Consider the following 16,932-nt stretch of genomic DNA (forward strand, 5'->3'; position numbering starts at 1 on the left):
GCAACTCGGGGCCTCCGTGTCCCCTCAACAACGTAGAGAATTCCGCAGGAAGAATGGTCTCTGCTTCTACTGTGGGGATGTCAAGCATCAAGTAAACAACTGTCCCAAGCGTAAGAATGCTGCCAGAGAGCTCCCGCGTCTAAGTGATCATCGGGGAGGTCACTTGGGCGCACAGGTATTTCCCGTAAATATGAAACGTACTAAGATATTGCTTCCCTTTCAGGTCTCTTTTGGTGGTAGGTCTGCTACCGGCAGTGCCTTCGTGGATTCAGGGTCCTCTACTAATATCATGTCTGTGGAATTTGCTATGTCTCTCGCTATGCCTCTGATTGATTTGCCTAAACCTGTTCCGGTAGTGGGTATCGACTCCACTCCTCTTGCTAATGGTTATTTTACACAGCATACCCCTGTTTTTGAACTCCTTGTTGGCTCCATGCATTTGGAGCAATGCTCTGTACTATTGATGCAGGGATTATCGTACGATTTGGTTCTAGGTCTTCCCTGGTTGCAGTTGCATAATCCTACGTTTGACTGGAATACTGGGGAGCTAACCAAATGGGGTAATGAATGTTGTACGTCATGTTTTTCTGTTAATTCTATTTCTCCCCCTAAGGAGGTGAATACGCTACCCGAGTTTGTTCAGGACTTCGCTGATGTTTTCTCTAAAGAGGCCTCCGAAGTATTACCGCCTCATAGAGAATACGATTGCGCTATCGAATTGGTACCAGGAGCTAAGCTTCCTAAGGGTAGGATATTTAACCTTTCTTGTCCCGAACGTGAAGCCATGAGGGAGTATATCCAGGAATCCCTGGCCAAGGGTTACATTCGTCCCTCTTCTTCTCCGGTAGGTGCTGGCTTCTTCTTCGTAGGGAAGAAGGATGGGGGTCTTAGGCCATGCATTGACTACCGTGGCCTGAATAAGGTCACGGTAAGGAACCAGTATCCCCTTCCTTTGATTCCTGATCTCTTTAATCAGGTTCAGGGGGCCCAATGGTTCTCTAAATTGGATCTACGGGGGGCGTATAACCTTATTCGCATCAAAGAGGGGGATGAGTGGAAGACTGCGTTTAACACGCCCGAAGGCCATTTCGAATACCTCGTCATGCCCTTTGGGTTGTGCAATGCCCCTGCGGTCTTCCAGAACTTCATAAATGAGATTTTGAGAAATTACCTGGGGATATTTCTTGTAGTGTACCTTGATGACATATTGGTGTTTTCCAGGGACTGGTCCTCCCACATAGAGCATGTCAGGAAAGTGCTCCAGGTCCTTCGAGAAAACAAACTGTTTGCCAAAATCGAAAAATGTGTATTTGGGGTACAGGAGATACCATTTTTAGGTCAAATCCTCACTCCTCATGAATTCCGCATGGACCCTGCCAAGGTTCAGGCTGTGGCTGAATGGGTCCAACCTGCCTCCCTGAAAGCGCTACAGTGTTTTTTGGGGTTCGCTAACTATTACAGGAGATTTATTGCTAACTTCTCGGTCGTCGCTAAGCCTCTTACGGACCTCACTCGCAAGGGTGCTGATGTCCTCCATTGGCCCCCTGAGGCCGTCCAGGCTTTTGAGACCCTCAAGAAGTGCTTTATCTCGGCCCCCGTGCTGGTTCAGCCCAACCAAAGGGAGCCATTTATTGTGGAGGTTGACGCGTCCGAGGTGGGAGTGGGGGCCGTCTTGTCCCAGGGTACCAGCTCCCTCACCCATCTCCGCCCCTGTGCTTACTTTTCTAGGAAGTTTTCGCCCACGGAGTGTAACTATGATATTGGCAACCGCGAACTTTTAGCCATTAAATGGGCATTTGAAGAGTGGCGCCACTTCCTGGAGGGGGCTAGGCACCAGGTAACGGTCCTTACCGACCACAAGAATCTGGTTTTCCTAGAATCTGCCCGGAGGCTAAACCCGAGACAAGCTCGATGGGCGTTGTTTTTTACCAGATTCAATTTTTTGGTTACCTATAGGGCCGGGTCTAAAAATATTAAGGCGGATGCACTGTCGCGTAGCTTCATGGCCAGCCCTCCTTCGGAGGAAGATCCTGTTTGTATTTTGCCTCCAGGTATAGTCATTTCCTCTATCGAGTCCGATTTAGTCTCTGAAATTGCTGCTGATCAAGGTTCAGCTCCTGGGAACCTTCCTGAGAACAAGCTGTTTGTTCCCCTGCAATTCCGGCTAAGGGTACTTAGGGAAAATCACGACTCCGCACTATCTGGCCATCCAGGCATCCTGGGTACCAAACACCTCATTACCAGAAATTATTGGTGGCCTGGTTTGCCTAAAGACGTTAAGGCCTACGTCGCCGCCTGTGAGGTTTGTGCCAGGTCCAAGACTCCCAGGTCCCGACCAGCGGGCTTACTGCGTTCGTTGCCCATTCCCCAGAGACCTTGGACACATATCTCCATGGATTTTATCACCGATTTGCCTCCATCCCAAGGCAAGTCGGTGGTGTGGGTGGTGGTAGACCGCTTCAGTAAAATGTGCCACTTTGTGCCCCTCAAGAAACTACCCAACGCCAAGACGTTGGCTACCTTGTTTATCAAACACATCCTGCGTCTCCATGGGGTCCCCGTCAATATTGTTTCTGACAGAGGGGTACAATTTGTTTCATTGTTTTGGAGAGCCTTCTGTAATAAGTTGGGGATTGATCTGTCCTTCTCCTCTGCCTTCCATCCTGAAACCAATGGCCAAACGGAGAGGACTAATCAGTCTCTAGAACAATACTTAAGATGTTTTGTCTCTGACTGTCAATTTGATTGGGTTTCTTTCATTCCCCTCGCCGAATTTTCCCTTAATAACCGGGTCAGTAACTCGTCAGGGGTCTCTCCCTTTTTCTGTAATTTTGGGTTTAATCCACGGTTCTCCTCCGTTTCACCTGGTTGTTCCAACAATCCCGAGGTGGAGGTCGTTCATCGGGATCTGTGCACAGTCTGGGCCCAGGTTCAGAAGAACCTAGAGGCGTCCCAGAGCATACAGAAGGCTCAGGCCGATAGAAGACGTTCTGCTAACCCCCTGTTTGTGGTCGGGGATCTGGTGTGGTTGTCATCCAGGAACTTGCGTCTCAAGGTTCCGTCCAAAAAGTTTGCTCCCCGGTTTATTGGGCCGTATAAGGTCATTGAGGTCCTCAGTCCTGTCTCTTTCCGGCTGGAGTTACCCCCGTCTTTTCGTATACACAACGTGTTTCATGCCTCCCTCCTGAAACGCTGCTCCCCGGCCTTGGCCCCCTCGAGGAAACCTCCTGTTCCCGTCCTCACCCCTGAGGGGGTGGAATTTGAGGTGGCCAGGATCGTGGACAGCAAGATGGTCCAAGGCTCCCTCCAGTACCTGGTCCATTGGAGAGGATACGGGCCCGAGGAGAGGACTTGGGTACCCGCCCGGGATGTTCACGCTGGGGTATTGGTCAGGAGGTTCCACCTGCGTTTCCCCAGTAAGCCAGGTCCACTTAGAAAGGGTCCGGTGGCCCCTCATAAAAGGGGGGGTACTGTAAAGGATCTGCCAGGCACTGCTTCAGGGTTAACTCCCAGAATTAATCAGTCAACACCTGAGTGTACATCCCTGAGACAGACACCAGCTTCCTCCACTCAGGCTGGCAGGCTTAGGAGTGGGAGAGCCTATCGCAACCTGGCCAGACTCAGCTAGCTCCCGCCCTCGGTCTATTTAAGCCTGCTCTTCCTGTCCATCTGTGCTTGTGAATTCTTTCCTTGAGGTTTCCTGGCCCAGCTACAGCTCCTGCTACTTTTTGATCCTGCTCCATACAGACCCCGGCTTACCGACTACTCTTCTGCTTTTCGCTTTGTACCTCGCACTCTCCTGGCTTGACTCGGCTCGTTCACTACTCTGTTGCTCACGGTGTTTCCGCGAACAACTGCCCATTTCCCTTGCTTGTATTCCCTTGTTTGTTTGTCGTGTTTGTCATGCACTTACTGAGCGCAGGGACCGCCGCCCAGTTGTACCCCGTCGTCTAGGGCGGGTCGTTGCAAGTAGGCAGGGACAGAGTGGCGGGTAGATTAGGGCTCACTTGTCCGTTTCCCTACCCCCCCCACCATTACACTTGGAATCATATTTTTCGATATGTAGTTGTTTAAAGTTGTCATGTCCCACCATATTTTAGCTTCTTTGGTCATAAGTTTTTCATATTCTTGAAATGTATCTTTCATTGTATGGTTGTACTCTCTGGACGTGTAAGTATTGTCAAACACTTTTGCTGCCATTTCCATTCTCGAAGATGAGGGATTTTGGACCTTCAAGTCCCCTAGTGGGACTTAAAATAAAAGTGTAAAAAACGGGAAAAAAAAGTTTTCAAACGTTAAATAAACGTTTCAAGTAATAAAATAAAACACAATTGCCCTTTTTCCCTTATCAAGTCCTTTATTATTGAAAAAAACAAAAAAACACACATATTTGGTATCGCCGCGACCGTATCGGACTGAACTATAAAAATATTATGTTATTTATTTCACGTGGTGAATGGCGTAAACAAAAACCGTAAAAAACTATACCAAAATTTCTGTTTTTTGGTCACTTTGCCCTACGAATATTGGAATAAAAAGTGATCAAAAAGTTGCTTGTATCCAAAAATAGCTGGGACTGCAGAAGTAGAAGACAGGGAGGAGCAGGAAGAGAGGGAAAACGACTACAGCATAGCACGCTTGTAGTAAGGTCAATGTTATATATTGAAAAGTTTTTTATTGTGTTAAAAGGTACACTTTAAAAACATCCTCCAACGCAGATATGAACACAGCCCAACATGTCTAGAAAGATGCACCTAATTTATCATGCAGCATGTGCTATTGTTATAAATTTTGAGCAGTTTCTGCTAGTTTTATCCATTCAAGGTTGAAATAAAATAGACAAAATAAAAAACCAATGTGGAGATGCCGGGGATTGAACCCGGGGCCTCATACATGCAAAGCATGCGCTCTACCACTGAGCTACATCCCCTACTTAATGTTAATGCCTTTCCACACGCTTTTTTATCATCTCACTGTCCGTTGTTTCCGATTTTTATATCGTAATTATTACATTCCTCGTATCTTGCAGTAACACTAGAACAACAAAGGAAGGCAGCACTCCACAGCAGATTGTTTTCAAGTGAAAAATTTCATTTTCATTCACCCAAGGCCTATAAGTGCTGCTCTCCTTGTGTTTTCTTTGCAGTAACACTAGCTGTGCACAGCGTCTGTAGGAGAACTGCAATGTCTGAACATTCACAGGAATAGAAGCTGTAGAACCCTGAGAATCACAAACATGAATATGAATGGCTGGAATATGATTGGCTGCTATGGACAACTATATATACATGCCCATCACTCCTCTGCGCTCACATTTATTTGTGTTGTCTCTGCCCGGCCAGGCACACGTTGTCCGGGCCAGTGTCAGAGCATCATGAGCGGCCCTGCCCCTGGCGCTGCGGCGCACACAACCACCTGACGCTAATCAGGCCAGCGTCAGGACGTTCTGTGTGGAGCTAGCGCTGCCATCAGCCTCCCCCTCTACTAAGCCCCGCTAGCGCGCGGCACCTGCATAGTCTTTATTTTCCGGCTCTTGGGCTGAGCGGCCGGATGACTTCTTGCGTTTGATATCATAATGATATCTATGGGCTGTCATGATCTCTGTACTCAGCCCTGCCCCCAAGGCTACATAAGTGACGAGTCTCCCTAGTACAGAAATTGACAGCCCACACATAAGTAATCTGACAGTGGGCTGATATGATTTCTGTACCAGGGCTGATATAACTCATATGGCACTATATGGGCATTATACTGTATGTGGAGGCACTATAAGGGCATTATACTGTGTGGGGGCAGCTATAGAGGCATTATCCTGTGTGGCGGCATCTATAAGGTTATTATACTGTGTGGGGTCCACTAAGGGGTCATTATACTGTGTGGGGGACCCACTAGGTTGGGGCCCACGCCTCTGTTGGCTACTAATGGATGGGTCGGAAAGTTTGGCAAACACTGCTATAAATATACCTAGTGGGGAAACTCCTCGTATAATCACCATCATACTATGGCAACGTTATTTACACATATAAAAAGTTGAAGAACAAAAGAAGTGGAGATGCCGGGGATTGAACCCGGGGCCTCATACATGCAAAGCATGCGCTCTACCACTGAGCTACATCCCCTACTTAGTGATATTTGTGCCATAGGTTTACCTCACCACTGTATGTAGTGATACAATTAGCAGCTTAATCTTGTGTATGACACTTATTTCTAATTTGTTTAATTCGTTCGTACGCTTCGATTTGACAAGCTAATCAGACAGCGGTTCTGACAGCGACACGTCGCCACTACCCTACAAACTGAACACGACCCCCTCCAGCCACTGGAGGGCGCACACGTCCCTACTCTGACACCCACAGGGCAGCTCTTGTGTGAGGCATGGATCACATGATGTACCCGATCATTGCGAGGTTTGCTGGCTCCTCCCACAAGCTGTCGGTTGCGGTGGTGACGGGAGGGTCCTGTGGCCCTGGGCTGCTTTTAGTGACGCAACGTCAGCGCGAACAGCCGAAGTCATGTCCGCTCCGGGGCCTCCTGCCGCCCAGCACAACGGTGAGAGGAGGGGGTGGTTGGGGGGAGCGGTTCTGTAGTGAGGCTCATCAATAAGTGGACGTGGGATGTGTTGTATTACAGGTTCTGCTTATGACGAGATCGCGGCCGGCGCTTTCTGCTGACATCAGAGTTCGCTCCCCTCAGTGGTGCTGCTTGTCTGATACATAGGAGGCCAGAGCAGCAGCCACCCGTGTGCACTGTCCGCCCTCTGTCCTATCACTCAGTAGAATTGTGTGTGGGCTGGCACTTTGTAGCCGTGGCCCATTGTGATGACTGTGACAGTCAGGAAGACCTCTGCCTGTCCACTGATCACCTTTAGGATCTTATCGGAAAAGGACCTTCTAATTACATGTTAGAAGTTTTCTAGTCTAGGAATCTCCTTCCTTGATGTCTAGATTTTCAGCCAATTCTTGGTGTGAGCCATTGATCCATCATTTGTTGCTTTTACAGAATCCAAGACTGATGCCAATGCATCTTGAATGCTCTTTGGCCAGCGAGTCTAGTTTACGTGGGGGCAGATGTGGAAGGGTCTGGCCTGATCCTTTGTCCCCCCCAGAGGTATCTGACAGCGTCGTATTCTCTAACTGTTGGGAGAGATGGCTGTCTGACCGCTGTCTTATGTGTATGGTGGGATTTAGGCTCTGTTCACACTACTGTCAATGGCTTATGTTCTTAAAGGGGTTTTCCGAGTTAAAGCTTTTATGTGTTCGTTCTTTTAACTGAATATACTTACGTTTGTAATGTGCTTACAGTTTCAAAATTGGCCCCGTTTTCTGATGCCGCCGTGGGGCACATGACTTTGTGACCTCACACTCTGCCCGCTGTGGTTTATCAGCCGTGTGACTGTTACGTGGTCAAACTTTTTTGGATTTACTTTCTGGTATACAATACGTCACTAGTGACGTGCCGTGTATGGGCTGTTTGATTATACAGCCAGGAACGCACATGCGCGGTCCCTGCTGTTCTCTTGTTTGACCGATTGTCAAACCGTTACCGAGGGTTGGGCAACGGAAAGTGGCGCGCTTACGTTTGTACGTTATGCGCGTTAACTGATTTTTGTACTGATGTCAATTACAGTGAAGGAAACCATGGGTCAGGCACATGACCGGTTAATGCCCTGGATTTTGTTCAATTCAGCCAAAACTTATCCAACTGTATGGCATACAGTGGGATACGTCGCCCGGGGAATGGCCCTGGGGAAACTCCTGAAGTCATTGTCCATGAATGGCCAGCGACGTTAGTAGCTTTCCCAGGGCTGGAGTCCCTGGGCAGAACTTCTGCTAGAGCTCTGCCCAGGGACTCCGGTGCTCTTCCTGATGTCCATATTTGGACAGTGATGTCAGGAGCTTCCCCAGGGCCAAAGTCCAAGGACAGAGCAATTGCGATGCTCTGCCAGGGGACTCCAGCATTGGGAAGCTCCTGACATTACTGTCCATAAAGTGTTGACAGGAGCGGTATAAGTTTTTTTTTGCGGGATCTCTTAAGATGGAATATCACCGTCTACTATGCTATTCCATACTTCAAAAAAAAAGGGTAAACCCCATTCACATGTGTCATATTGTCATTTGTAGTGAATTTTCAGTGCGCAATCCGCACCAAAAATAGAAGCGTTTTAGGGTATGTTCACACGACTCACACGTCTGAAAATATGGAGCTGTTTTCAAGCGAAAACAGCTCCTGATTTTCAGACGTTTTTTGAGCAACTCATTTTTCGCGCTGTTTTTACAGCCGTTTTTGGAGCTTTTCTTCATTGGAGTCTATGAGAAAACTGCTCCAATTACGTCCCAAGAAGTGTCCTGCACTTCCTTTGACGAGCCGTCATTTTACGCGCCGTATTTTGACAGCGACGCGTAAAATTACAGCTCGTCTGCACAGAACATCGTAAGACCCACTTCAAGCAATGGGCAGATGTTTGCCCACGTATTGGAGCCGTCTTTACAGGCGTAATTCGAGGCGGAAAACGCCTCCATTATGTCTGAAAATAGGTCGTGTGCACATACCCTTAGCCATGTGCAAATTTAAAAGCAAATTGTTCTTGTATTATTCTTCCAACCTACGTGTATCTGGTCTTGCTTTTCTCAGAACATGTTGGGCTTCCATATTGTGTCAAAAAATAAGTGATATAATTTACTTCTTAAAAAATTGAAAAGATAAATAAGAAAATGTGAATGTGATGTTTTTTTTTTTACATCTGGTGCATGCCACTGGGTAAACACACCTAAATACATATTTGACAACTTATGCCGACTTCAGCGATGCCAAATATGTTTGTATGTCTAACACGCTGGGCGCAAGACGGAGCTTACAGTGAATAGTGCGTAGACTGACTTTTGGAGAGCAAATTTTCCCAAGCTGATTCCATAGCGATCTCTGTGCATGTGACCAGTGTCGCAGCTGAAGTCGCCGTGTAGCCCCAGCCTGAAACTACAATACATCAATATAGCGGTGGCGACGTCACATTTAATAGTATCTGTGTCCTTAGGACGCAGATCCCTTTCTGCTCTGTCATAGGAATCAATGTTATCTCCCCGCTCTGGGATTTACTAGGCAACAGGCCACTTTCGACCTGCAGCCTATCAGGCGCAGGGACAGGATTCCTGCGCAGACCAGCGTGATGACGTCACTAGATCACACCAGCCTACGCAAGCTTCCCGTCAGCGTTGAGTATTTTGTGGAGCAGCCCCGTTCGTCGCGGGAATGGGGCCTAGGTGAATACAATTTTTATTTTTTGTATGGCAGAATCTCCGGGGGGGGGGGGGGGTGCTGTATGGCAGAATCTACGGGCAGGGACTGTGTGTGGCACCCTGGGGATGGATGGCCCAGTCAAAAGTTTGCTGTGGGGCCCAGTCTTTCCAAGTTGCGCCCCTGGGCATGATGCTCCTTGCCAGGTGAGGAGCGAGCTTATCCAGATGGGTGAGTATTGTCTTGTTGAAAATTACCATCAGATCCTTTTTGCACAACTTTTCAAACCGATGATCATTCTTCGGTGGCTTGAAAAGTCATTCCATGTAAAGGGGTCAATCGATACAAAGATCTGGCAAGGACATGTTCTCATATGTAGTTAGTGTCAGATACAGGCATGTATTTTGCTACTGTCAGAACAATGGTTTAGTGGTAAAAGTCACCCCGACTGTTTATCTACACTATTATGTTGTAGCAATCCCTCCGGGCAGAAGAGATTTGTGCTGCTGAGGTGTTTAGCATAGAGGATTGCCAAGACTGGATACAATTATAGCAAAGCCTCAGCTGTGAGAAGTATAAGTGTGTAAGGTTACGTCCAAACGTAGCAGAAATTGTATTGCAGGTTTCATCCTATACATTGAAAGGGTTAAATCCATGGTGAAAATCTGCAGCATGCTCGTAGTTTAGTGCAGAATTTTTCTAATAAGTGTGGCTGGTGTTATCAAAACCCCGTCCACATGCATTGTGCTATACGTTGCCGTAAATTTGCAGTGTGGAAACCACACTGCAAATCCGCCATGTCTGAACCTGACCTAAGAGGTTTCAGCCACAGGACGTAAACAAGAATGCTCCCTGTCACTAACCCATATAATGAAAATGAGAAGGGAAATAACACATACTCACACAGTGCGGTGAAATTGCACGTATTCATGCAATTTTATGTTGTGATTTTGTGAAAATTGCTGCAAAAAAGCTGCAATTGACGGCTTTGTGTGAATAGGTCCTACTACTGTCTTTCTGTGGGTTAGCAAGAAGCAGGTATCCGATGGAAGGAAAACAAGACTGCATGATCAGACTACACACAGTGGAGCGATCAAAACAAAAATTGGTTGGAAAAGTTTTTTAAATGCTTTTTAAAAGAAGTCAGTGATAGCAGGTTAAGACCTATATTCCCACTCAGACAGTACTAGCTCATTGGGAAGTGTGCAGAGTTTCTACCAGATTTCCTAGTGACAGCGGGTTATTCTTTGGTGATCCCTTCTTCTCCCCTTTTTTAATTCCTGAGTGTGATCAATATCATCTTATTTTTCTATTTTAGGCCCAGCACAACCTCCACCTCCTCATGGATACAGAATTTATCCCTCTGCTAGCAGTGCTCCTTCAGCAGTCTGCTCCCAAGTGCCGAGTAAAGTGACTCCTCCATACACAAACCACCAGTATGGGATCGATTATCACTCCATAAACTATGCAGCGGCACCGCCACAGAACGCCCATATTCCACCTTTCCAAACGAATCCTGTCAATACAAATCAAGGTTCCCACCAGTTCTATCACGGACTTTCTCAAAGTGATCATGTTCTAGTATCACGGGAGCAGCGCCAAGGTGTAGCTCCCCCTGTTGCTCCTGCACAACCATATCCTGCGTTTACTGGTGCCTACAACTATTCGTATTCTGCCACCTCATCCTTTACTCCTCAGGGATTTACCACTCATTCCAGTCACTACTCTGCACCTGTGACATCTAGTCCTTTATATCATGGAGTACCGTACTCCTCCGTTCCTGCAAGCAGTCAACATGGACAAGTGATACCTACTCATGGCCTTCAGACCGGCACTCAGGGGACTAACAACACACAGAGACTGCCGACAATTACTCATCCGCACGCACTTCATCAAGATTTGCGCAGCCTAAGTGCACCTCCGGTTCCAGTCGCTGATCGGCAGAGCGCTTATGATGGCGTTGTGCAGAACCAAGTCGTACCATCGACTAACCATCAACAATCCAGTGCAGGTAATATAACCTCCATTTGAGAAATACAAATCTGCAAAACTGTAATTTAAGGTGTTCACTTTTATACATTGTTTTATTTTTGAAGTCTTTGTACACCACTATTGCTTTTGCTAATACATAAATTAGAAATTCAATGAATATTTAAAGATATTTTCTTTTTAGTTCATTTGGGCTGCTGTAAATAAACCACCAGGTCTGCCTAAGATATGTCAGTCTGACCATACCCGCATAGGTTATAGAGCGGCATTTCTGCCTCTCTGCGCTGCTCTATGCAGGTACAGTCAATGCCGTCTTCTGTTTGTAAGAGATTTTCATACTTTATTGTGAGAGGATCCGAACCCGTTCATGAAAAAAATGTACGGCTCCTATGCTGGGCCCTATTATAGCCTTCTCATGCTGCCTTAGGGCAGTACGGAGCTGTAATATGGCACCCATAAGCTTCTATTGGGCTCTACTGCACCTCCATTTGCCTTCATACAGCAGTTTTTTCTGTCAGATTCTGTGGCATGCCGTATTGCTGAGCTTTTCTCCCCTAGACGCAGCGCTGTACGGAGAACCATATGGGGTGGCGAGGTTCCGCGTGCCTCAGCACAATCCACACAGCTCTGTCATGTAGAATAAAGCCTTACACCAAGAAAGGGGAATGCTGTGGTTTGATGAAATAAAGCCCTGCACATCTTCGTATTCATGAGGCACCGTATGAACAGTTTATATTGGTAATACACTAAGTGGGCTTTATAAAAACACAGGCGTACAGTCAGTCTATGGGGGTGGGGGTCTAACAGCCGTTACCAAGTGTCAGAGGCAGCAATTGTCAGTCAGCTGTGTGTTCACCGTGAGACAATGAAAGCAGGACATCCTGGAAAATATCAGTCATGGAGAGCACGGTACCACCTACTCCATCACTTTATTTCTTTTGTTTTTATCCATGAAGAGAAATTATAAAGGCAGAACATCGGGGTGAAATTGGATCAGATGACCACTTATTGCTCCTACTACGTGACTAAGAGTAAAACCACCTTTTATGTCAGTATAAGTTTTAAAGGCTAAAGCTGCATTCAGACAAGTGTTGTAGAACTCGTCCGATTTTACATCAGAGTTCTATCAGTATCGTGTCAAAGTGAGCATGGCCGGTTTTAGACGAAGTGGGGCCCTGGGCTAAGTTAAATGTGGCCCCTAATGCTGAAATACTGTATCAATAATGCAGTCTATTCAGAAGGCGGAGTACAGAGAACTGCATCGCTGATGTTTAGCGCGTCCAGGGGTGTTGCAATCCCCAAAGCAAATGTCGTCCGTCCCCCTCTCACACAAAAAAAAATGTACATCTATATAGATAGTTATTAAATCATACCACTATACCAGATGAAATATTACCTGCATACTGTTACTGAAAACGACTTGCTGTTATAATAGCAATATTACCAATAATCACACAATATAAGGTCCAAAAAATACCGCCATACCAGAACCACATAGTGACTGAATAATACCCCCGTACTGTTACTGAATATTACTGCCACACCATAATCACATAGTGACTGAATAATACCCCAATACTGTTACTGAATATTACTGCCACACCATAACGACATAGTGACTGAATAATACCCCCGTACTGTTACTGAATATTACTGCCACACCATAATCACATAGTGACTGAATAATACCCCCGTACTGTTACTGAATATTACTGCCACACCATAATCACATAGTGACTGAATAATACCCCAATACTGTTACTGAATATTACTGCCACACCATAACGACATAGTGACTGAATAATACCCCCGTACTGTTACTGAATATTACTGCCACACCATAATCACATAGTGACTGAATAATACCCCCGTACTGTTACTGAATATTACTGCCACACCATAATCACATAGTGACTGAATAATACCCCCGTACTGTTGCTGAATAATACAACCACACCATAACCACATAGTGACTGAATAATACCACCTTACTGTTAATGAATAATACCGCCACTACATAACCACATAGTGACTGAATAATACCACCTTACTGTTAATGAATAATACCGCCACTACATAACCACATAGTGACTAAATAATACCCCCATACTGTTACTGAATAATACCACCACACCATAACCACATAGTGACTGAATAATACCCCCATACTGTTACTGAATATTACTGCCACACCATAACGACATAGTGACTGAATAATACCACCTTACTGTTACTGAATAATACCCCCACACCATAACCACATATTGTTACTGAATAATACCCCCATACTTTTACTGAATAATACTGCCACACCATAACCACATAGTGACTGAATAATACCCCCATACTGATACTAAATAATACCCCCACACCATAACGACAGTGACTGAATACCCCCGTACTGTTACTGAATAATACTCCCATACTGTTGCTGAATAATACTGCCACACCAAAGTCACATAGTGACTGTACAATACCCGCATACTGTTATGGAATAATACCACCACACCATAACCCCATAGTGACTGAATAATACCCCCATACTGTTACTGAATAATACCACCACTCCATAACCACATAGTGACTGAATAATACCCCCATACTGTTACTAAATAATACCCCCATACTGTTACTGAATAATACCACCACACCATAACCACATAGTGACTGAATAATACCCCCATACTGTTACTGAATATTACTGCCACACCATAACGACATAGTGACTGAATAATACCACCTTACTGTTACTGAATAATACCCCCACACCATAACCACATATTGTTACTGAATAATACCCCCATACTTTTACTGAATAATACTGCCACACCATAACCACATAGTGACTGAATAATACCCCCATACTGATACTAAATAATACCCCCACACCATAACGACAGTGACTGAATACCCCCGTACTGTTACTGAATAATACTCTCATACTGTTGCTGAATAATACTGCCACACCAAAGTCACATAGTGACTGTACAATACCCGCATACTGTTATGGAATAATACCACCACACCATAACCACATAGTGACTGAATAATACCCCCATACTGTTACTAAATAATACCCCCATATTGTTACTGAATAATACCACCACACCATAACCACATAGTGACTGAATAATACCCCCATACTGTTACTGAATAATACCACCACACCATAACCACATAGTGACTGAATAATACCCCCATACTGTTACTGAATAATACCGCCACACCATAACCACATAGTGACTGAATAATACCGCCATACTGTTACTGAATAATACCACCACACCATAACCACATAGTGACTGAATAATACCCCCATACTGTTACTGAATAATACCACCACACCATAACCACATAGTGACTGAATAATACCCCCATACTGTTACTGAATAATACCACCACACCATAACCACATAGTGACTGAATAATACCCCCATACTGTTACTGAATAATACCGCCACACCATAACCCCATAGTGACTGAATAATACCACCATACTGTTATTGAATAATACCCCCATACTGTTACTGAATAATACCGCCACACCATAACCACATAGTGACTGAATAATACCCCCATACTGTTACTGAATAATACCGCCACACCATAACCATATAGTGACTGAATAATACCCCCACTATGTGGTTATGACTGAATAATAACCCCATACTGTAGGATATGCCATCACTAATCGTCAGAAGTCAAACTTTTTCTTTGCACCGCGCCACTTTAGACCTGAATGGGGCTGTTCTGTATCACTCTGCACAGTACCTGATCAAGAGCCATGCAAAGGAAAATGTCAGGGGTCATGGTTTTCTTTCTAGGGATCAGAAGAGAAATGTTAGTGTCCCTACTTCTCAACGCTTGCTACTGAGGGGCTATGTGTGCAGGTCTTGAAAATGCCCCTTATCAGAATAAATGTGCTCCATTATATTCCATGCTCTTCGGTGGGATGTTTCTATAATAGTGAGCCATTCACATTTCACTGTGAAAAATGCTGTAAACCGTGTCATGATTTAATGGGAACCTGTCACGTGGAGCATACTGTCCTATCTTCAAATAGCATGTTATAGAGCAGGACGAGTTCAGCGGACTGATGTTTCGTGGGAAAAGACTCCGTATAACCTATGAATGAATGATTTGAATTCCTGCTCAATGTGGGCTTAAGAGTCCATTGATTGCCAGACGTTCCTTTTTAAGGGTACGAACACACATAGCGTAAACACTGCGAATTTTCCACGGAAAATCCGCAGCGTATTACAGTATCAGCAGTGTGGCTGAGATATCAACAAATCTCGTCCCCACATAGTGGAAAAAAGACACCGGGGAAAAACTCAAATTGCGGTGCATTTTCTTCAGCCACAGCATGTCAATTAATGCTGCGGAATCGCTGCTCTTCTACTGCAGGGTTTTCTCCATTGAATTCAATGGGGTGCTTAAACCCGCAACAAAGTGGTGTGTGTTGTGACATTTTCGGTGGAATCACAGCGATTCTGCTGCAAAAGTCGCAGGAAAGGAAAAAAAACCTAAAGGTTATACTTGCCCAGAGTTCCCTGCTTCATCTACAGTCTGGCCTCCTCCGGATGACGTTTCATCCCATGTGACCACTGCAGCCAATCACAGGCTGCAATGGTCTCACAGCCTGCAACATCTTCCCAGGAGGCCAGACTACGCGCAGAGAAGAGGGAGGGGGTAAGTATGAACAGGGTTTTTTTTTAATCTTCCAATGTGGTGCAATTTTTATTTATTTTTTTTTTGGACGGCATTCCCTGCGGTTTTCAGGGCGGATATGCAATGCAGCGTATCCGCCCTGAACACGGTGTGTGTGTTCGTACCCTTAGGCCCCATGCCCACTTCAGTTTTTTTCCTTCAAGGTGCTAGCCGTTTTTCTGACGGCTAGCACACTGACCCATTCATTTCAATGGGGCCATGCACACTTCAGTTTTTTTTGACGGTCCCGTTGCTCCATTCCGATCCAAAGTAGAGCATGTCCTACTTTGGTCCGAGATGCAAGTCAATGGGGCCGTCAAAAAAAACTGAAGGCACACGGAAGGCATCCGTGTACCGTCTGTGTGTGACGGAGCCGTTTCCTAGCAACGGCCGGGCGGGCAGAAGTACATTACTTGGTGACAAGTCCCTCTTCTTCCTCCAGTCCAGCCTTCCTTTCTGACGTGGCAGCCTGTGATTGGCTGCAGAGGCGGTCACGTGGGATGAAGCGTCATCCCTGGAGGCCGGCCTTCTGAAGTCATCCTGACGTGCGTGACCGCCACTACAGCCTGTGATTGGCTGCAGCGGCGACATGGATGAAACGTCATCGCTGGAGGCCGGACAGGAGGAAAGTAAGTATGACATTTTTTATTACATTAAAATGCTATTTTCCGAGTGCCGAGCATGTACTGTCCAGGGTGCTGAAAGAGTTACCGCCGATCAGTGCAGCCCATTAACTCTTTCAGCACCCTGGACAGTACCATGCTCGGCGCTCGGAAACACGGAGTGCACACGGCCGCTGAAACGGCTACACGGATCCGTCACAAACGGCCGTGAAAAATGTCTCGGAAGTGTGCACAAGGCCTTAGGATGCATAAAGAGGCAGGGCTTAACCAATCCATGACAAGATCATTTTTAGTTTTCGTTTCTCCCTCCCCACCTTTCCAAGAGCTATGTGTTTTTTTTATATTTTCATCAATGGAGCAGTTTGACGTCTTTCTTGTT

General features: G+C 45.9%; 1 protein-coding gene and 2 non-coding genes across 6 annotated transcripts in view; 1 reads left to right on the top strand and 2 right to left on the bottom strand.

Annotated features, from left to right (window-relative positions):
• Positions 1-4,858: 4,858 nt before the first annotated feature.
• On the bottom strand, positions 4,859-4,930 carry TRNAA-UGC (transfer RNA alanine (anticodon UGC)). Its single transcript has one exon. It is a non-coding gene; the product is annotated as a tRNA-Ala (tRNA).
• Positions 4,931-6,047: 1,117 nt separating this feature from the next.
• On the bottom strand, positions 6,048-6,119 carry TRNAA-UGC (transfer RNA alanine (anticodon UGC)). Its single transcript has one exon. It is a non-coding gene; the product is annotated as a tRNA-Ala (tRNA).
• Positions 6,120-6,361: 242 nt separating this feature from the next.
• Positions 6,362-16,932, top strand: part of SEC24B (SEC24 homolog B, COPII component) — a 116,628-nt gene continuing 106,057 nt past the window's right edge. For 2 of the 4 annotated variants that reach the window (XM_075860519.1, XM_075860520.1), the window contains exons 1-2: positions 6,365-6,549; positions 10,550-11,242. In XM_075860519.1, the coding sequence (XP_075716634.1) occupies positions 6,513-6,549; positions 10,550-11,242 (730 nt within the window). In that variant the 5' untranslated portion in view covers positions 6,365-6,512. Of the gene's footprint in view, positions 6,550-10,549; positions 11,243-16,932 lie in introns of all 4 variants that reach the window. The other 2 variants (XM_075860521.1, XR_012883027.1) reach the window with 2 other exon arrangements.

This window comes from Rhinoderma darwinii, chromosome 1 (assembly GCF_050947455.1).
Source record: "Rhinoderma darwinii isolate aRhiDar2 chromosome 1, aRhiDar2.hap1, whole genome shotgun sequence".
In the NCBI taxonomy this organism is placed as follows: Eukaryota; Metazoa; Chordata; class Amphibia; order Anura; family Rhinodermatidae; genus Rhinoderma; species Rhinoderma darwinii.